Here is a 23033-nt window from a genome sequence, read left to right as displayed (position 1 = left end):
ATGGAATCTGACTGACTTTCTTGTGGAATGGTACCACTTATTACTAAGAGTGAACTGAGACTAGAGAAGCATAACTGGCATCATTTACAATATCACTGGGTGCTAAATAAGTCCACTGTGAGGAGGGTTCTGATGATCAAGGAAAAAGTGGCATCAAATAATGTAAGCAAAACACTTAGGAAACAATAACCAAGACATGACCAAAATTTTCTTGAACTTGAAAACATTAAGTTTACCTAATTTCATCTGCTCTTCGTTTGCTATTGTCCTCCACTGGACCTCACCATGAATCCAGAGGGCATTGCAATGATGAAAAATGCCTAGATCCAAACAAAAATCCCAGTAAATGTCGTAAATATTAAATATTTGTTCCAATTCTTTCCCTATCTTATTTGATCTTTGGGTGGATCTGGCATCAGCCATGATGTGCTTCTTGATGGCTTATATTGTAAGATGTCCTCCTACGATGTGTACAGAGATAAGAGCATCAAGAATGGTATTCTGATTGGATCCCATGCAGGGATATTTATCTCCTTATAATAACCCTACAGAAAACTTTTACTGATTAATAATTATGTTTATCATCATGAAATACATCAAACAGGCAATGCATCAGTTTAACCCTACTGCTCTGTTGCTTTAAGGAATAACATGATAACAGTATTAACCCATTCCTTAACCTTAACTTGGACTGGCACTGCCTGATTTGGAGGATATTTCTATACAATGGTAGACATAGATGATAATGGGAAGGGATAAAAAGATCTGAGAAAATACAGGGTTACTTAGTGAAACAACAGTCCAGGTCACTTTAATCCATCCTCCCCAAGAAGCCTTGTCTTAATTTTCACTGTTCTAGCTGTACTAAAATACTGAAATTTCAGAATCACTGAACATTATGAGCACATTTCAAAATTTCAGACTCAAAAAGTTCATGACCATAAATCTCACAAAATGGTTATATGGTTCATGAAAAAATATGAAATACAGTTACATATGCATTGTGAGGAGGAATAGACCAGGCCTAGTCCACAGCCAGATATTACTACACAGAAATTTCATGCTTCTTAATTCTTAATTCTTTTCCATTTAAGACTACAGTATTCATGCTGTCCTGATTAATGACATTTTACTGTACCAAACAACCTGTCTGGTGTGGGATGCAAAATTTGCCATTATTTCCTCATAACCAAAGGATTTTGTTGGTATATCAACACAAGCAAAAACAGTGAATTACTGAATTTTTCTGAATACCGAATAAAGAGTTACTAGGGTTTTGCTTGTTATATTACACACACATATGAGAGTGTTGAGAAAAAAGAAAGATTAAAAAAATGAGGTACTAAAAACATGTCTCACCACAAGCAATCTTCAGCAGTCAGTCACAATAATGCTGGTAAGGGATACTTTTACAATAAATCTCAGCTGCTTGGGGAAATTACGTGAGATTTTCAAAGGTTCTGTTAATTTCAACGTGTTCCACCTACTTTTGAATCAACTAACCCCTCACATTTTCCCTATCTTCATAGCCTTTAATAGATTTCAGGAGTCTTCTACCCCACAGCTAGAGCTAAGATTAAGCTGCTGAGTTGGAATGTTGGTCGACCAGGCTGTTGGAAACTGCAAACCACAGGCTCACATATCTACAACAGCCTAGTTTACCTGGTAAACCTTGTAAATACTTGTCCAGGGGCTTCTTAAATTTCTCTCTGTACACTCTATATTGTTCCTGGAGCCTGCAAGTAATGTGCTGAGTAGTCTTGGGCCCTGGACATTCCAGATATTTTCTCCTTTTGTACCTGCAGCACCTTCTGATATAAGTGCAATACTTTACAGTCTCCCATACACATTGTGCATACAGGAAATAATTATCAAGAGTAGGTTTGGGTATATGCCCTCCCATAACCCTGAATGGCTAACCTTCACTCAATGGAAATCTAACCATAGCAGGCATCAAACAACACATGAATTACATCAACTTCCCATGCCACAAACATCATCATCAACGGAACAAGCACACTACCTCCTCACTATCACGTTATTGTATCATTCTATGATGATATGACAAGATGCTTTGAATCATAAAAAGCTGGTTGAAATAATTTTCACTTAGTGTAAGAAATGTACCTATACCAGTTTCATAAAGAATTAGAATCACAGGGCTGAAATGACATTTTACTATTGTACTTCACAGCCATATAATTTGCTGGCATCATATGCAACATACAATTATGAATCTTACATGTCTGTCTAATTTCAGGAGTAATGCTCTAGATCGGTGCCAGAAATGCTTTCTTAAGAGTTCAGTCTCAATACCAGATTAGTGAGCCTTTGCTTCCAGGTTGTGAATGAATTTGCAAATATCAGGAAATCATTTTTACATACATTCTGATGTATTAACAATGAAGACCCTAAAGCTGAATGACTTGCGATGTGCATTTTCACATGCTCCTTAGCAAGTCTACATGTACCCTCTGATAAAAACAAAGCAGTCTGAGTGGAGCTAACCATACTCTTCCATAAGTATTTTTCAAATGTCACAATCACACATAAAAATATTCTATATTACTGGACAGAATATATGAAACAAAATTTCAGAGTCAAAGACCCCTGCAGTGGAATAAAAATATACAAAAATAATTGGTATCAATAAATCTCAGATATCAAAATCAGAAATTTTATCTTTCACAGGGAACAATACCAAATAAAGCAATGGTAATGAACCAGGGGAAACTGTGAAGTTATCATGTAACAGTATGTAATACACTTGTAAAGCACTAGATGAAACATCACTGCTTAGCTCCTTCCTCTGTTCCTTTTTTTGAAAGTAATACTGGAGGAGAGAATTTCAAGTCCCTTGCTCCTTCCCTGTTACTTGCCAACTACAACACCCATGATATTTGGAGGTGAAAATGAAATCAAGACCTTCTACAGAAGTTGCAGCTTATCCAGCAGCTCTAGGGAAGAATACCTATCAAATGAAATTTTGGAGACAGATCACAAACTAAAAATGTAATATGAAACAAAGGAAAAGGAAGAGGAAAAAGCCATCAATGGCGTAACAAATACCCCGAAATACTTGTCTCACATTTAACATGCAAATCCAGAACCACAAACCTCGTTAGCCCACTAAAAACTGAAAGTATTTTTATAGATGAATGAGATTCTAAAATGGCAATATGAACTAGTATTCAGTGAGCCTAACACAGTAAAAATAAATGACCCAACAGACGTTTTCCTAAGCAGTAATCCCCTAAGAGTGCACAGAGCAGATATCACCACCTCAACACAAGATTTTATGAAGGTTATTGAGAGCATGGCCATCTACTCATCCCCAGACTTCTGGAACTAGGTCTTTATAAAGAAATGCAAAATATCTTTAGCATGAGCATCAAATATTCTCTGGAGAAAAAGCCTAGATTCTGGCAACATTCCTGAGAGTCTGAAACTCAGTCATATGGCACCATTCCAGCCCCCTTCCACAAAGGCAGAAGCACAGCAGTCCTAAATCTGCCAATTAAAAGCACTAATATTGCAAATTATCAGAATGTTCAAAAGAGTCTAATGAGGCAAACTGACAGCATTTACAGAGCTGAACAATCTATATAACTTAGGGAAACAGGGTTTCAAGGCAGGAAGATCTTGCCTCTCTTAGTTGCTTGACCACTATGATAGGATTGTTGAAGCTCTGAAAAACAAAGAAAATACTAACATGATTTACATGGACTTTGCAAAAACATTTGAAAAATGTGATTATGGTGTCATAGCACATATAATGCAAAAGATAGGAATACCAGGACAAACTGGGTGATGGCTATACAACTTTTTTTTTATAACAGATCACAACATTTCGTTATAAACCATGCAATCTCCAGTAACTTCAAGGTAAAAAGCTCAGTCCCCCAAGAAATTGTACTTACAGCTCTCCTGTTCCTCATTCTTATATCTGACATTAATGCTACCACAAACCACAGTTTTACATCATCCTTTGCAGTTGATACAAGAATAACTATGAAAATCACAGTAGTAAAGGATGCTGAAAGGCTACAAAGAGACGTAAATAAAGTTCAACTGGGCAACTGAGACCAAAATGCTTTTCCATGGAGATAAGAAAATCGAAACACACACTATCATAAACCAACTGAATAATGTGAAAGAAACTGAAGTAATAATGTCTAATGACCTACTCTTCACTGAACAAAACAAAACAATGCTTGCCACATGCATAAGGATGGCAGACTGAATCCTGCAAGCCTTCAAGACAAGGGTTGAAAAACTAATTACGATATCATTCAAAGTCCTAATTCTTTCATGAATTGCATATTGATGTGCTCTAACATCAACCTACAAGGCACTAAATTACTGGGAATGGCTGAAATTTCTAAGGATAAACTCCCTGGAGTGCAGGCAGGAGAGGTATATCATCACCAGTCTTTGGAAAATCCAAGAAGGTATTGTTTCCAACCTACATTCAGAAATAACACCCTACTGATATGACAGGCATGGAAGACTTTGTAAAATACTACCTGTGATATCCAAAGGTGTGATATGAATAAAAGCAGAGAACACTTCAAACATCTGGGGCCCAATACTTCAAAATCTTGATTCTATCAACAAAAACAGCATGGGATGCACAGTAGAGAAGTTTAAGAGTGCCCTAACAAGTAGCTACAAAGTGTAAAAGAGCAGACAGGCTATGGGGACTATGTGGGCCTCAGGGGTGTGGCTTCTAACAGCTTGGTCAACCAATGACCAACCCAACAGCCTGAGCACAGCCTGGGCTGTGGGAGCAGAAGACCCCTAATGACTTCAACTGGTATTCCAGGAATTCACTATGTATCCTTGGGTATATCTGATGTCGTTCAATAAAATATAATCACTAAATCATGCTTCTCAGGCGTTATCATATAGTGTTCTCTAAACACTACAGCAGCATTGCAGAATACAATCAGGTACCTCCACTATGTAAGCATTGATATCGAACAGCTGGGTATCCTGATTATGTAATTTCTTCCTTTTCTTTTTATCCTGTGGTAAACTGGTGGTTTTGGAAAAGTCTATGAAGATCATGGAAAATGTGGGTTTAATTAGTGCGAGTCCCATATTGGAGAAATACTCATACATATCGTCGACAAACCCTGAGAAAGCTTTACATGACTTCACACAAGGGACAAGGTTTACCTTATTCTCAATATTATAATCAGAATGACCAAAAATATTATCTTATTCCTCCATCCACCTTGTGAAGAATATCTGGTAATCTATTAATAAGTTTGCCATTGTAAAAACTTTGCACCCTGAGTGAGTTTTTTTTTTTTTTGGCAGTTAGTGGAGTGCTCTGAGGTAACAATAAGAGAGGAGGAGCATGTTCTGAAACATTAACTTTTGTTTTCCGATACTAGGTCAGGTGACACTGGTGAGTGTTGATTATATATGGAAGGTGCGACAGGAATGGATGGGGGCAGCAAGTATGAGTGTGTATGTGTATATATGTAGAAAGTTGAGAGTAAATGTGAATAAGAGCAAGGTTATTAGGTACAGTAGGGTTGAGGGTCAAGTCAACTGGGAGGTAAGTTTGAATAGACAAAAACTGGAGGAAGTAAAGTGTTTTAGATATTTGGGAGTGGATCTGGCAGCGGATGGAACCATGGAAGTGGAAGTGAATCATAGGGTGGGGGAGGGGCGAAAATCCTGGGAGCCTTGAAGAATGTTTGGAAGTCGAGAACATTATCTCAGAAAGCAAAAATGGGTATGTTTTGAAGGAATAGTGGTTCCAACAATGTTGTATGGTTGCGAGGCGTGGACTATGGATAGAGTTGTGCGGAGGAGGGTGGTAGTGCTGGAAATGAGATGTTTGTGGACAATATGTGGTGTGAGGTGGTTTGATCGAGTAAGTAATGTAAGGGTAAGAGAGATGTATGGAAATAAAGAGAGTGTGGTTGAGAGAGCAGAAGAGGGTTTTGAAATGGTTTGGTCGCATGGAGAGAATGAATGAGGAAAGATTGACAAAGAGGGTATATGTGTCGGAGGTGGAGGGAACGAGGAGAAGTGGAGACCAAATTGGAGGTGGAAAGATGGAGTGAAAAAGATTTTGAGTGATCGGGGCCTGAACATGCAGGAGGGTGAAAGGCGTGCAAGGAATATAGTGAATTGGAACGATGTGGTACACCGGGGTCGACGTCCTCTCAATGGATTGAACCAGGGCATGTGAAGCGTCTGGGCTAAACCATGGAAAGTTGTGTGGGGCCTGGATGTGGAAAGGAAGCTGTGGTTTTGGTGCATTATTACATGACAGCTAGAGACTGAGTGTGAACAAATGGGGCCTTTGTTGTCTTTTTCCTAGCACTACTTTGCACACGAGGGGGGAGGGGGTTGTTATTCCATGTATGGCGAGGTGGTGATGGGAATAAATAAAGGCAGACGGTATGAATTATGTACATGTGTATATATGTATATGTCTGTGTGTGTATATATATGTATAGGTATGTATATTTGAAGTGTGCGGACATGTATGTATATGGATTTGTATATATATATATATATATATATATATATATATATATATATATATATATATATATATATATATATATATATATGTATACATGGGGTGTTCAGTGTTGTAAATGGAAATGGTGAAGAGCTTGTAGATTTATGTGCTGAAAAAGGACTGATGATTGGGAATACCTGGTTTAAGAAGCACGATATACATAAGTATACTTATGTAAGTAGGAGAGATGGCCAGAGAGCATTATTGGATTACGTGTTAATTGACAGGCGTGCGAAAGAGAGACTTTTGGATGTTAATGTGCTGAGAGGTGCAACTGGAGGGATGTCTGATCATTATCTTGTGGAGGCTAAGGTGAAGATTTGTATGGGTTTTCGGAAAAGAAGAGTGAAGGTTGGGGTGAAGAGGGTGGTGAGAGTAAGTGAGCTTGGGAAGGAGACCTGTGTGAGGAAGTACCAGGAGAGACTGAGTACAGAATGGAAAAAGGTGAGAGCAATGGAAGTAAGGGGAGTGGGGGAGGAATGGGATGTATTTAGGGAATCAGTGATGGATTGCGCAAAGGATGCTTGTGGCATGAGAAGAGTGGGAGGTGGGTTGATTAGAAAGGGTAGTGAGTGGTGGGATGAAGAAGTAAGAGTATTAGTGAAAGAGAAGAGAGAGGCATTTGGACGATTTTTGCAGGGAAAAAATGCAATTGAGTGGGAGATGTATAAAAGAAAGAGACAGGAGGTCAAGAGAAAGGTGCAAGAGGTGAAAAAAAGGGCAAATGAGAGTTGGGGTGAGAGAGTATCATTAAATTTTAGGGAGAATAAAAAGATGTTCTGGAAGGAGGTAAATAAAGTGCGTAAGACAAGGGAGCAAATGGGAACTTCAGTGAAGGGCGCAAATGGGGAGGTGATAACAAGTAGTGGTGATGTGAGAAGGAGATGGAGTGAGTATTTTGAAGGTTTGTTGAATGTGTTTGATGATAGAGTGGCAGATATAGGGTGTTTTGGTCGAGGTGGTGTGCAAAGTGAGAGGGTTGGGGAAAATGATTTGTTAAACAGAGAATAGGTAGTGAAAGCTTTGCGGAAGATGAAAGCTGGCAAGGCAGCAGGTTTGGATGGTATTGCAGTGGAATTTATTAAAAAAGGGGGTGACTGTGTTGTTGACTGGTTGGTAAGGTTATTTAATGTATGTATGACTCATGGTGAGGTGCCTGAGGATTGGCGGAATGCGTGCATAGTGCCACTGTACAAAGGCAAAGGGGATAAGAGTGAGTGCTCAAATTACAGAGGTAAAAGTTTGTTGAGTATTCCTGGTAAATCATATGGGAGGGTATTGATTGAGAGGGTGGAGGCATGTACAGAGCATCAGACTGGGGAAGAGCAGTGTGGTTTCAGAAGTGGTAGAGGATGTGTGGATCAGGTGTTTGCTTTGAAGAATGTATGTGAGAAATACTTAGAAAAGCAAATGGATTTGTATGTAGCATTTATGGATCTGGAGAAGGCATATGATAGAGTTGATAGAGATGCTCTGTGGAAGGTATTAAGAATATATGGTGTAGGAGGAAAGTTGTTAGAAGCAGTGAAAAGTTTTTATCGAGGATGTAAGGCATGTGTACGTGTAGGTAGAGAGGAAAGTGATTGGTTCTCAGTGAATGTAGGTTTGCGGCAGGGGTGTGTGATGTCTCCATGGTTGTTTAATTTGTTTATGGATGGGGTTGTTAGGGAGGTAAATGCAAGAGTTTTGGAAAGAGGGGCAAGTATGAAGTCTGTTGGGGATGAGAGAGCTTGGGAAGTGAGTCAGTTGTTGTTCGCTGATGATACAGCGCTGGTAGCTGATTCATGTGAGAAACTGCAGAAGCTGGTGACTGAGTTTGGTAAAGTGTGTGAAAGAAGAAAGTTTAGAGTAAATGTGAATAAGAGCAAGGTTATTAGGTACAGTAGGGTTGAGGGTCAAGTCAGTTGGGAGGTGAGTTTGAATGGAGAAAAACTGGAGGAAGTGAAGTGTTTTAGATATCTGGGAGTGGATCTAGCGGCAGATGGAACCATGGAAGCAGAAGTGGATCATAGGGTGGGGGAGGGGGCGAAAATTCTGGGAGCCTTGAAGAATGTGTGGAAGTCGAGAACATTATCTCGGAAAGCAAAAATGGGTATGTTTGAAGGAATAGTGGTTCCAACAATGTTGTATGGTTGCGAGGCGTGGACTATGGATAGAGTTGTGCGCAGGAGGATGGATGTGCTGGAAATGAGATGTTTGAGGACAATGTGTGGTGTGAGGTGTTTTGATCGAGTAAGTAACGTAAGGGTAAGAGAGATGTGTGGAAAAAAAAAGAGCGTGGTTGAGAGAGCAGAAGAGGGTGTTTTGAAATGGTTTGGTCACATGGAGAGAATGAGTGAGGAAAGATTGACCAAGATGATATATGTGTCGGAGGTGGAGGGAACGAGGAGAAGAGGGAGACCAAATTGGAGGTGGAAAGATGGAGTGAAAAAGATTTTGTGTGATCGGGGCCTGAACATGCAGGAGGGTGAAAGGAGGGCAAGGAATAGAGTGAATTGGAGCGATGTGGTATACCGGGGTTGACGTGCTGTCAGTGGATTGAATCAAGGCATGTGAAGCGTCTGGGGTAAACCATGGAAAGCTGTGTAGGTATGTATATTTGCGTGTGTGGACGTATGTATATACATGTGTATGGGGGTGGGTTGGGCCATTTCTTTCGCCTGTTCCTTGCGCTACCTCGCAAACACGGGAGACAGCGACAAAGCAAAAATATATATATATATATATATATATATATATATATATATATATATATATATATATATATATATATATATATATTCCCTATTCCCTGGGGATAGGGGAGAAAGAATACTTCCCACGTATTCCCTGCGTGTCGTAGAAGGCGACTAAAAGGGAAGGGAGCGGGAGGCTGGAAATCCTCCCCTCTCGTTTTTTTTTTTTTTTTAATTTTCCAAAAGAAGGAACAGAGAAGAGGGCCAGGTGAGGATATTCCCTCAAAGGCCCAGTCCTCTGTTCTTAACGCTACCTCGCTATCGCGGGAAATGGCGAATAGTATGAAAAAAAAAAAAAAAAAAATATATATATATATATAAATATAGGGATAGGGGAGAAAGAATACTTCCCACGTATTCCCTGCGTGTCGTAGAAGGCGACTAAAAGGGGAGGGAGCGGGTGGCTGGAAATCCTCCCCTCTCGTTTTTTTTTTTTTTTTTTTAATTTTCCAAAAGAAGGAACAGAGAAGGGGGTCAGGTGAGGATATTCCCTCTAAGGCCCAGTCCTCTGTTCTTAAAGCTACCTCGCTAATGCGGGAGATGGCGAATAGTATGAAAGAAAGAAATATATATATATATAATCTATGTTTATCATACTTTGTCGCTGTCTCCCACGTTAGCAAGGTAGCGCAAGGAAACAGACGAAAGAATGGCCTAACCCATCCACATACACACGTATATACGTACACGTCCACAGACGCACATATACATACCTATACATCTCAACGTATACATATATATACACAAACAGACATATATATATGTACGCATGTACAAACCACAGCTCCCTTTCCACATCCTGGCCCCACAAAACTTTCCATGGTTTAGCCCAGACGCTTCACATGCCCTGGTTCAATCCAATGACAGCACGTCAACCCCAGTGTACCACATCGTTCCAATTCACTATATTCCTTGCACGCCTTTCACCCTCCTGCATGTTCAGGCCCCGATCACTCAAAATCTTTTTCACTCCATCTTTCCACCTCCAATTTGATCTCCCACTTCTCCTCATTCCCTCCACCTCTGACATATATATCCTCTTAGTCAATCTTTCCTCACTCATTCTCTCCATGTGAACAAACCATTTCAAACCCTCTTCTGCTCTCTCAACCACACTCTTTTTATTACCACACATCTATCTTACCCTTTCATTACTTATTCGATCAGACCACCTCACACCACATATTGTCCACAAACATCTCATTTCCAGCACTACCACCCTCCTCCACACAACTCTATCTATAGCCCACACCTTGCAACCATATAACATTGTTGGAACCACTATTCCTTCAAACATACTCATTTTTGCTTTCCAAGATAACGTTCTCAACTTCCACACATTTTTCAACTCTCCCAGAACTTTCGCCCCCTCCCCACCCTATGATTCACCTCCTCTTCAATTTTTTCATTTCATCGTACCTGATCGCCGTTTCCTATGTCAGCGAGGTAGCGCCAGGAAACAGACGAAGAATGCCCCATCCACTAATATATACACAGATATCTATACATAAATATCATGCATGCACATATACACACATATACATATACTTATCAACATATACACATATGAATACATACACAAACACAGACATATACATATATACACATTTCCATATTCATACTTCCTTGCCTTCATCCATTTCCAATGCTACCCTGCCCCAAAGGAAACAGCATCGCTAACTCCTGCCTCAGCGGGGTAGCGCCAAGAAAACAGACCACATTCATTCACACTCAGTCTCTTAATTGTCATGTGTAAGGCACTGACACCACAGCTCCCTATCCACATCCAGGCCCCACAGACCTTTCCATGGTTTAACCCAGATGCTTCACATGCCCTGGTTCAGTCCATTGACAGCACGTTGACCCCAGTATACCACATCGTTCCAATTCACTCTATTCCTTGCACACCTCTTACCCTTTTTCACTCCATCCTTCCACCTCCAATTTGGTCTCCCGCTTCTTGTTCACTCCACCTCTGACACATATAATCTCTTTGTCAATACTTCATCACTCCAAACCATTTCAATACACCCTCTTCTGCTCTCTTAACCACACTCGTTTTATTTCCACACATCTCTCTTACCCTTTTCTTACTTACTTGATCAAACCACCTCACACCACATATTGTCTTCAAACATTTCATTTCCAACATATCTCCTCCTCCACACAACCCTATCTACAGCCCAAGCCTTGCAACCATGTAACATTATTGGAGCTACTATTTCTTCAAACATACCCGGTTTTGCTCCCTGAGATAACATTCTCTCCTTTCACACATTCTCCATTGCTCCCAGAACCTTCGCCCCCTCCCCACCCTGTAACTCACTTCCACTTACATGGTTCCAATTGCTGCTAAGTCCACTCCCAGTTATCTAAAACACTTCACTTCCTCCAATTTTTCTCCATTCAAACTTACATCCCAATTAACTCATCCCTCAACCATGCTAAACCTAATAACCTAGCTCTTATTCACATTTACTCTCAAATTTCTCCTTTCACACACCTTTCCAAACTCAAGTCACCAACTTCAACAGTTTCTTCCCATGCCCTCTCATCCCCAATACTGCATACTCGCCCCTCTCTCCAACACTCTTGCATTCACCTCCCTAACCAACCCATCTGTAAACAAATTAACCACGGGGACATCACACACCCCTGCCACAGAACGACATTCACAGGGAACCAATCACTCTCCTCTCTTCCTCCTCATACACATGCTTTACATCCCTGGTAAAAACTTTTCACTGCTTTTAGCAAATTACCTCCCACACACACTACTTTTAAGACCTTCCTATCAACCCTATTGTATGCCCTCAGATCCATAAATGCCACATACGGATCCATCTGTTTTTCTAAGTATTTTTCACAAACATTCTTGAAAGCAAACACCTGATCCATATATATATATATATATATATATATATATATATATATATATATATTTTTTTTCACACGATTCGCCATTTCCCGCGTTAGCGAGGTAGCGTTAAGAACAGAGGACTGAGCCTTTGAGGGAATATCCTCACTTAGCCCCCTTCTCTGTTCCTTCTTTTGGAAAATTAAAAACGAGAGGGGAGGATTTCCAGCCCCCCGCTCCCTTCCCTTTTAGTCGCCTTCTACGACACGCAGGGAATACGTGAGAAGTATTCTTTCTCCCCTATCCCCAGGGATATATATATATATATATATATATATATATATATATATATATATATATATATATATATATATATATATATATATATATATATATAAGTTTGTTGAGTATTCCTGGTAAATTATATGGGAGGATACTGATTGCGAGGGTGAAGGCATGTACAGAGCATCAGATTGGGGAAGAGCAGTGTGGTTTCAGAAGTGGTAGAGGATGTGTGGATCAGGTGTTTGCTTTGAAGAATGTATGTGAGAAATACTTAGAAAAGCAAATGGATTTGTATGTAGCATTTATGGATCTGGAGAAGGCATATGATAGAGTTGATAGAGATGCTCTGTGGAAGGTATTAAGAATATATGGTGTGGGAGGAAAGTTGTTAGAAGCAGTGAAAAGTTTTTATCGAGGATGTAAGGCATGTGTACGTGTAGGAAGAGAGGAAAGTGATTGGTTCTCAGTGAATGTAGGTTTGCGGCAGGGGTGTGTGATGTCTCCATGGTTGTTTAATTTGTTTATGGATGGGGTTGTTAGGGAGGTAAATGCAAGAGTTTTGGAAAGAGGGGCAAGTATGAAGTCTGTTGGGGATGAGAGAGCTTGGGAAGTGAGTCAGTTGTTGTTTGCTGATGATACAGCGCTGGTGGCTGATTCATGTGAGAAACTGCAGAAGCTGGTGACTGAGTTTGGTAAAGTGTGTGGAAGAAGAAAGTTAAGAGTAAATGTGAATAAGAGCAAGGTTATTAGGTACAGTAGGGTTGAGGGTCAAGTCAATTGGGAGGTGAGTTTGAATGGAGAAAAACTGGAGGAAGTGAAGTGTTTTAGATATCTGGGAGTGGATCTGGCAGCGGATGGAAACATGGAAGCGGAAGTGGATCATAGGGTGGGGGAGGGGGCGAAAATTCTGGGGGCCTTGAAGAATGTGTGGAAGTCGAGAACATTATCTCGGAAAGCAAAAATGGGTATGTTTGAAGGAATAGTGGTTCCAACAATGTTGTATGGTTGCGAGGCGTGGGCTATGGATAGAGTTGTGCGCAGGAGGATGGATGTGCTGGAAATGAGATGTTTGAGGACAATGTGTGGTGTGAGGTGGTTTGATCGAGTGAGTAACGTAAGGGTAAGAGAGATGTGTGGAAATAAAAAGAGCGTGGTTGAGAGAGCAGAAGAGGGTGTTTTGAAGTGGTTTGGGCACATAGAGAGGATGAGTGAGGAAAGATTGACCAAGAGGATATATGTGTCGGAGGTGGAGGGAGCAAGGAGAAGAGGGAGACCATATTGGAGGTGGAAAGATGGAGTGAAAAAGATTTTGTGTGATCGGGGCCTGAACATGCAGGAGGGTGAAAGGAGGGCAAGGAATAGAGTGAATTGGAGCGATGTGGTATACCGGGGTTGACGTGCTGTCAGTGGATTGAATCAAGGCATGTGAAGCGTCTGGGGTAAACCATGGAAAGCTGTGTAGGTATGTATACTTGCGTGTGTGGACGTATGTATATACATGTGTATGGGGGGGGGTTGGGCCATTTCTTTTGTCTGTTTCCTTGCGCTACCTCACAAACGCGGGAGACAGCGTTTTAGCACATTTTAAAGAGTCAACCCAAAAATAGATCAAAGAAGAGCCTGCAGGAAGCCTGTCTTTAGATTTTTCCAAGTGACATCTGCTGGAAATGGATCTTCCAATGATTCTAAGGATTTTTTTTCTTTGATTTCTGAAGGCTTTTTTTTTTATTATTCTTTATCTCCAGCATATGTGTTTGCACATTTTAAGAGTCAGTCCAAAATTCTATGATTTAGAGAGGCCCACTTATATGGAAGTTTATTGTCAGGTATACCGTATCTATGAATTTTAGACCCTTGATTCTCAGGGTGAACCAGAACTCTCCAGCCAAAATCTTACATCCTGAATAATGACTTTAGGAAAGGAGCAGATTGCGATTTTGACTGAAAAGCTGCTGGTTTTACAGCATTATCACTTACCAATGTTGTAAGCAAGCCTACATAGAAATGAAATTTAATATCTCAGGTATCAGAAATGTTAACCAAACCAGTTTTAGCATGAACTTTTCTGTTCGGTGCATTACACATGACAGCTAGAGACTGAGTGTTAACGAATGTGGCCTTTGTTGTCTTTTCCTAGCGCTACCTCACGCGCACACAAGGGGAGGGGGATGCCATTTCATGTGTGGTGGGGTGGCGACAGGAATGGATGAAGGCAGCGTGTATGAATATGTACATGTGTATATATGTATATGTCTTCATATGTATATGTATGTATACATTGAAATGCATAGGTATGTATATGTGCATGTGTGGGCATTTATGTATATACACGTGTATGTGGGTGGGTTGGGCCGTTCTTTCTTCTGTCTCTTTGCACTACCTCGCTAATGTGGGAGACAGCAACAAAGTATGATAAATATATATGAAATATATATATATATATATATATATATATATATATATATATATATATATATATATATATATATATTTTTGCTTTGTTGCTGTCTCCCGCGTTTGCGAGGTAGCGCAAGGAAACAGACAAAAGAAATGGCCCAACCCACCCCCATACACATGTATATACATACGTCCACACACGCAAATATACATACCTACACAGCTTTCCATGGTTTACCCCAGACGCTTCACATGCCCTGATTCAATCCACTGACAGCACGTCAACCCCGGTATACCACATCGCTCCAATTCACTCTATTCCTTGCCCTCCTTTCACCCTCCTGCATGTTCAGGCCCCGATCAAACAAAATCTTCTTCACTCCATCTTTCCACCTCCAATTTGGTCTCCCTCTTCTCCTCGTTCCCTCCACCTCCGACACATATATCCTCTTGGTCAATCTTTCCTCACTCATTCTCTCCATGTGCCCAAACCACTTCAAAACACCCTCTTCTGCTCTCTAAACCACACTCTTTTTTTATTTCCACACATCTCTCTTACCCTTACGTTACTTACTCGATCAAACCACCTCACACCACACATTGTCCTCAAACATCTCATTTCCAGCACATCCATCCTCCTGCGCACAACTCTATCCATAGCCCACGCCTCGCAACCGTACAACATTGTTGGAACCACTATGCCTTCAAACATACCCATTTTTGCTTTCCGAGATAATGTTCTCGACTTCCACACATTCTTCAAGGCTCCCAGAATTTTCGCCCCCTCCCCCACCCTATGATCCACTTCCGCTTCCATGGTTCCATCCGCTGCCAGATCCACTCCCAGATATCTAAAACACTTCACTTCCTCCAGTTTTTCTCCATTCAAACTCACCTCCCAATTGACTTGACCCTCAACCCTACTGTACCTAATAACCTTGCTCTTATTCACATTTACTCTTAACTTTCTTCTTTCACACACTTTACCAAACTCAGTCACCAGCTTCTGCAGTTTCTCACATGAATCAGCCACCAGCGCTGTATCATCAGCGACCAACAACTGACTCACTTCCCAAGCTCTCTCATCCCCAACAGACTTCATACTTGCCCCTCTTTCCAAAACTCTTGCATTCACCTCCCTAACAACCCCATCCATAAACAAATTAAACAACCATGGAGACATCACACACCCCTGCCGCAAACCTACATTCACTGAGAACCAATCACTTTCCTCTCTTCCTACACGTACACATGCCTTACATCCTCGATATATATATATATATATATATTATTTTTTTTTCATTATACTTTGTCGCTGTCTCCCGCGTTTGCGAGGTATCGCAAGGAAACAGACGAAAGAAATGGCCCAAACCCCCCCATACACATGTATATACATACGTCCACACACGCAAATATACGTACCTACACAGCTTTCCATGGTTTACCCCAGACGCTTCACATGCCTTGATTCAATCCACTGACAGCACATCAACCCCGGTATACCACATCGCTCCAATTCACTCTATTCCTTGCCCTACTTTCACCCTCCTGCATGTTCAGGCCCCGATCACACAAAATCTTTTTCACTCCATCTTTCCACCTCCAATTTGGTCTCCCTCTTCTTCTCGTTCCCTCCACCTCCGACACATATATCCTCTTGGTCAATCTTTCCTCACTCATTCTCTCCATGTGCCCAAACCACTTCAAAACACCCTCTTCTGCTCTCTCAACCACGCTTTTTTATTTCCACACATCTCTCTTACCCTTACGTTACTCACTCGATCGAACCACCTCACACCACACATTGTCCTCAAACATCTCATTTCCAGCACATCCATCCTCCTGCGCACAACTCTATCTATAGCCCACGCCTCGCAACCATACAACATTGTTGGAACCACTATTCCTTCAAACATACCCATTTTTGCTTTCCGAGATAATGTTCTCGACTTCCACACATTCTTCAAGGCTCCCAGAATTTTCGCCCCCTCCCCCACCCTATGATCCACTTCCGCTTCCATGTTTCCATCCGCTGCCAGATCCACTCCCAGATATCTAAAACACTTCACTTCCTCCAGTTTTTCTCCATTCAAACTCACCTCCCAATTGACTTGACCCTCAACCCTACTGTACCTAATAGCCTTGCTCTTATTCACATTTACTCTTAACTTTCTTCTTCCACACACTTTACCAAACTCAGTCACCAGCTTCTGCAGTTTCTCACATGAATCAGCCACCAGCGCTGTATCATCAGCGAACAACAACTGACTCACTTCCCAAGCTCTCTCATCCCCAACAGACTTCATACTTGCCCCTCTTTCCAAAACTCTTGCATTTACCTCCCTAACAACCCCATCCATAAACAAATTAAACAACCATGGAGACATCACACACCCCTGCCACAAACCTACATTCACTGAGAACCAATCACTCTCCTCTCTTCCTACACGTACACATGCCTTACATCCTCGATAAAAACTTTTCACTGCTTCTAACAACTTTCCTCCCACACCATATATTCTTAATACCTTCCACAGAGCATCTCTATCAACTCTATCATATATATAAATAAAACAATGTTTTCACATATTTTTCCCATAAAAGTAGAGGTTTATCTTAACTTTCAACATTCTAGTCTAAATATACCAAATAACACCAAGGCTCAGTATAATACCCATGTCCTACATATAGTAGAGAGGAAGAGGGGAAGCAGATGTTCATACCACCACCCAGCTTCCCTAAAAACACCCATTCGACATGATCCCCAGTAGTACACAATAAAAATGTTCGCATATTTCTACCATACACCTCAGTTACTCAGAAAAGTTAAGCGATGCTTTCAAAGGATATTTACAAGTTTTTTGCCAACTTATACTCACTATTCTTTCCTTCTATATTATCAAAGAATTAAATAAAATACGCCATATCATGCTTTACCACTATCATTCTCTTCTGCAAACATAAAACTACAATTACAAAACCACATCCCTCAATACCTACAGCAATCACCAAGCTAGATCTGAAATGATAAACTATTGAACGTTCACTATCGATATTCTTTGGTTCATCCAATGGACTGTGTGTAAAAGCAAACACACACAAGACCCAAACCTTCGGGTAAAGTGATGAAAACAGGGCCAAAACCATAATTATTTTTCAAATAACATGAAAAATACAGTTAATTTTGGCTACATCATAAAATCAAGTGGTTTTCAAGAGACCTCTTAGTTTTAATGTTTTGTTACTTTCCTCCCACACCTGATGTTCACAACCTTCCCAATTATCAATCATTTATACATGTAGGATTACTTAATACTAATGACCTCATCAAAGACCTTTTAAATCACTTCTATGTGTCAACTACTGACCTCGTTACAGACGTAAACTCCTTCTAAGTGTTTGGGGTCCAGGAATCCACTAATATAATTCTCTTCCAGTCCATTAATTGATAACTTTGGTGCCCTTAAACTACATATTGAAAAGTAAATCACGCAAATCATGTGTCCAACACCATAATAAGATGCCACATACACTCATACCTTTGGTCAACTCCATTTCAGTATGAAACACAAAATTGTATTAACATACTGAAATGATGACTACACTTGCAGTCTGGGCTGGTTTATACGCCCTGGGTAACACTGAGGAAACTGTTCATATTAATACGGCAAATGTTAAGTGAAAGCGAAGTTTGGGTTCAAGTAAAAGTGAAAATATCGGTCCTTAATGGAATATTACTTTTACTTACGTTGACATAGTATATCGCATATATGAGAAGGTCTGTCTCATTAAGAAAGACCTAATGTCTTCATTCACAAGCCCATGACACATCAATTCTGCCCAAAATGGATATAATTTTGATAAAAACGAACCTTTTCGTGAACACCGCCGCCTCTCTACACAACCTAATCAACCAGTCTCCTTTCTCATATCATTTCTCCCCATCATGTCCACCAAGTTGGCTTATTATCAAACTGTAACCCAGTTCAGACCCCCGCCTATGTTCAAACCCCCGCCTATGGGATAATCCACATACATGAAAGCGGGGGGCTGACCCCCTTTTATTTTTATCCGTTTACTGGAGAGGGTGACTCACAAATATAAATGTGCTCCTTTATACACACAATTAAAACACAACGGACATACGCACCAAACGCAAATAATATTTACCTTTGTTGTATTCGATCTGTATAATTATCACAACGAATAATGTACACGTTTGTACACAAGACCTTAAGTTTAGTATCACATGGAGCAGCACACCACCTCCACAAGAGCGAAACCCACACTAAACACAAATTCCAATCATCTACACGAGACTCGAACCTTGACTTCTTTTAATTTTAACAAGCTAATTTCTCCCCTAAATTACACGTAGTATGAGTTAAGTTTATACGTGAGAAATAAGAGAGTAATGTAGACTAGATAAATGTAGGAGAAAATAGAGGAACTTCCGAGGGAGAAATATTTTTAGAAGTGCTAGAATTATTGGGTAGTGAGTTGGGGAGCGAGGTGGAGCACGTCAGATAGACGAAGACCTTATTAGGAAAAGACGGAAAGGTGAAGAACTTTGATAACAAACTGAACATGATGAACACGAGAACTCTCTCCATTATGGAACAATAATGATAATACTTCATGAACATCGTCTTAATGACCTGACTCGTGAGTTATCATTTCTCATTTCATGCACGTCTACAGTGAATATACCGGTGTATATATATATATATATATATATATATATATATATATATATATATATATATATATATATATATATATATATATATTGGAAAGGATCACAATTTTGCGCGTGATCAAGTTTATTCTTATAAGTCCCCGTGATTCATAGGAATATATATATATATATATATATATATATATATATATATATATATATATATATATATATATATATATATATATATATATAAGGCATAACTATTTAATCGCTCAGAATGTGGGTAGTGCACGTTTTGGGGGCTCCCTCACTTAACTTTCTTTGCTATGCTGTAGAATTTTGTCAATGATCACATTTGAATCAGTTATCTTATTCTGTACATGCTCAGCATTACTAATATAATAGTATTCCTCTACATCTTTCTGCCACAAGTCTCCTCACCTTCAGTTCATACATGAACGATATTGTTCATTATTGACACCGTCGACATAATAAAGAACATGGAGGGGTTTCTAATTACGTTCCCCTTATTCTTATATCTTCAATGGTGGTTTAATTTGTAACCTCTAAACTTCTTCATGTTTATAAGTTCTTACCATTTCTGTTACTCTTCTCCGGATCTTTTATGTCAAATCTGTATTTCTAAATTGTGGTGATGAAATTTAGAGATGCATATTGTCATATCAATATAAGAGAAGCTGTAAATAGTTAAGTGGACATCATTAGTGTGATGGAATGGTATAAATCTTCATGTTAAGTGTGTGTATCATGATCTCTGGTCTTATTATCATGCGATGATGGAGCAGGTGAGATGGTCTAGCAAGAATCCTTAAGCCATTCCCAGTGGGGTCGCCTGAACCAGGCATTTCTAAAGTCGAAAAAGTGTTTCTTTATTTATCCTGTTTACTTTACCCACTGGCTTGACCAGGGAGGTGCTCTGTGACCAGGGAGGGGCTCTGTAACCAGGGAGGGGCTCTGTGACCAGGGAGGGGCTCTGTAACCAGGGAGGGGCTCTGTGACCAGGGAGGGGCTCTGTGACCAGGGAGGGGCTCTGTAACCAGGGAGGGGCTCTGTGACCAGGGAGGGGCTCAGTGACCAGGGAGGGGCTCAGTGACCAGGGAGGGGCTCTGTGACCAGGGAGGGGCTCTGTGACCAGGGAGGGGCTCAGTGACCAGGGAGGGGCTCAGTGACCAGGGAGGGGCTCAGTGACCAGGGAGGGGCTCTGTGACCAGGGAGGGGCTCAGTGACCAGGGAGGGGCTCAGTGACCAGGGAGGGGCTCAGTGACCAGGGAGGGGCTCTGTGACCAGGGAGGGGCTCAGTGACCAGGGAGGGGCTCTGTGTCGAGGGGAAAAGAAGACGTTTGTGCTCACATGGAGATGATTTACAATATAATGTAATGTGGAGTTTGATGGTACGAACTTGGCCGTCTGGTTGGGAACCAGGGATGACCGGTAGCAACAAGATCACAAAAGATTTTATCAAATTATAATAATTTCATTTGTAAGTTTCAATAAAACTGTAGAAGATTAATTATATCAATAATGCTGCCCAAACCCGACATACATCCCTGTGTAATGCTGGGGATAATGTTACCTGAAATTCCTACCTGGTGGTTATTAGACCAAACTGTTAAAGAGGCGGCCAACATTCTGGGATTTATATGTAATATTATAAAATGTAAGTTTGAGCATATTATTTTCACCCTTAATTAAGTGGTTTCTGCTTCCCCATCTTGAACTGTGTTCACCTTTGATCACTCTAAAAAAAAATACAATCGAGTAATGCTTCGCTAGCAAGATGATTCCTGGGTAAGAAATTCTATGAAAGGCAACTACACAATTCTAATCCAACCAGATTAGAACAAAGACAGTTGAAAGGTGATCTAATAAGGGTCATCAATACGGGTCATCAATACGGGTCATCAAAATCGTCATTGGCTTCGGTAATTTCGAGCTAGAAAGTTACTGGCTCGTATGTCACCAGTCATAATGGAGACATAACTTGTGGACAAACGTGTGAACCACAATGAGACGAAATGCTCCAACTTCAAGAGGATTGTTAAGGTTAATAACGATTGACCAATAACAACAGCTGAGAGTAATATCATACATACGATTATAGAAAAGACTTGATAAATATTTGGCTTCAGTTCCACGATCGACAATATCTGTGCCTCCAGAATTACAAAATCTTGCAATTATCTTCTCTCGAATTACAAAATCTTATAATTGTTTTCTCTATGTAACAGTGGTATTTCTCTATGTAACAGTGGTATTTCTCTGTTACAGTGGTATTTCTCTATGTAACAGTGGTGTTTTTCTCTATGAAACATTGGTATTTCTATGTAACATTGGTATTTCTATGTAACAGTGGTATTTTTCTCTATGAAACATTGGTATTTCTATGTAACATTGGTATTTCTATGTAACAGTGGTATTTTTCTCTATGAAACATTGGTATTTCTATGTAACATTGGTATTTCTATGTAACAGTGGTATTTCTATGCAACAGTGGTATTTTTCTCTATGAAACATTGGTATTTCTATGTAACATTGGTATTTCTATGTAACAGTGGTATTTCTATGTAACAGTGGTATTTTTCTCTATGAAACAGTGGTATTTCTATGTAACACTGGTATTTCTATGTAACAGTGGTATTTCTATGTAACAGTGGTATTTCTATGAAACTGGTATTTTTCTCTATGAAACATTGGCATTTCTATGTAACATTGGTATTTCTATGTAACAGTGGTATTTCTATGTAACAGTGGTAATTCTCTGTTACAGTGGTATTTCTCTCTATGTAACAGTGGTATTTTTCTCTATGAAACATTGGTATTTCTATGTAACTTTGGTATTTCTATGTAACAGTGGTATTTCTCTCTATGTAACAGTTTTATTTTTCTCTGTGAATCATTGGTATTTCTATGTAACATTGGTATTTCTATGTAACAGTGGTATTTCTATGTAACATTGGTATTTCTATGTAACAGTGGTATTTCTATGTAACATTGGTATTTCTATATAACAGTGGTATTTTTCTCTATGAAATATTGGTATTTCTATGTAACATTGGTATTTCTATGTAACATTGGTATTTCTATGTAACAGTGGTATTTCTACGTAACAGTGGTATTTTTCTCTATGAAACATTGATATTTCTATGTAACATTGGTATTTCTATGTAACAGTGGTATTTCTATGTAACAGTGGTATTTCTATGTAACGATGGTATTTATATGTAACAGTGGTATTTCTATGTAACGATGGTATTTCTATGTAACAGTGGTATTTTTCTCTATGAAACATTGGTATTTCTATGTAACAGTGGTATTTCTATGTAACATTGGTATTTCTATGTAACATTGGTATTTCTATGTAACAGTGGTATTTTTCTCTATGAAACATTGGTATTTCTATGAAACATTGGTATTTCTATGTAACAGTGGTATTTCTATGTAACAGTGGTATTTCTATGTAACAGTGGTATTTTTCTCTATGAAACATTGGTATTTCTATGTAACAGT

At 39.8% G+C, this 23033-nt stretch overlaps 1 protein-coding gene across 13 annotated transcripts in view; it reads right to left on the bottom strand.

The window, feature by feature from the left end:
- Positions 1-19153, bottom strand: part of coro (protein coronin) — a 160197-nt gene extending 141044 nt beyond the window's left edge. For 6 of the 13 annotated variants that reach the window (XM_071674860.1, XM_071674867.1, XM_071674870.1 and 3 more), the window contains exon 1: positions 18995-19153. Coding sequence is in view for 6 of the 13 variants with exons in the window: in XM_071674864.1 (XP_071530965.1) it covers positions 3647-3772 (126 nt within the window). In the remaining 7 variants the exon portion in view is untranslated. Of the gene's footprint in view, positions 1-3646; positions 3788-18696; positions 18820-18994 lie in introns of those variants that run through there. The other 7 variants (XM_071674864.1, XM_071674859.1, XM_071674855.1 and 4 more) reach the window with 2 other exon arrangements.
- Between the last annotated feature and the right edge of the window lie 3880 nt (positions 19154-23033).

Source organism: Panulirus ornatus, chromosome 20, assembly GCF_036320965.1.
Source record: "Panulirus ornatus isolate Po-2019 chromosome 20, ASM3632096v1, whole genome shotgun sequence".
NCBI classification, from domain to species: domain Eukaryota; kingdom Metazoa; phylum Arthropoda; class Malacostraca; order Decapoda; family Palinuridae; genus Panulirus; species Panulirus ornatus.
Note: the sequence above shows the minus strand (reverse complement) of the source record. Positions and strands in the feature narration are given on the sequence as shown.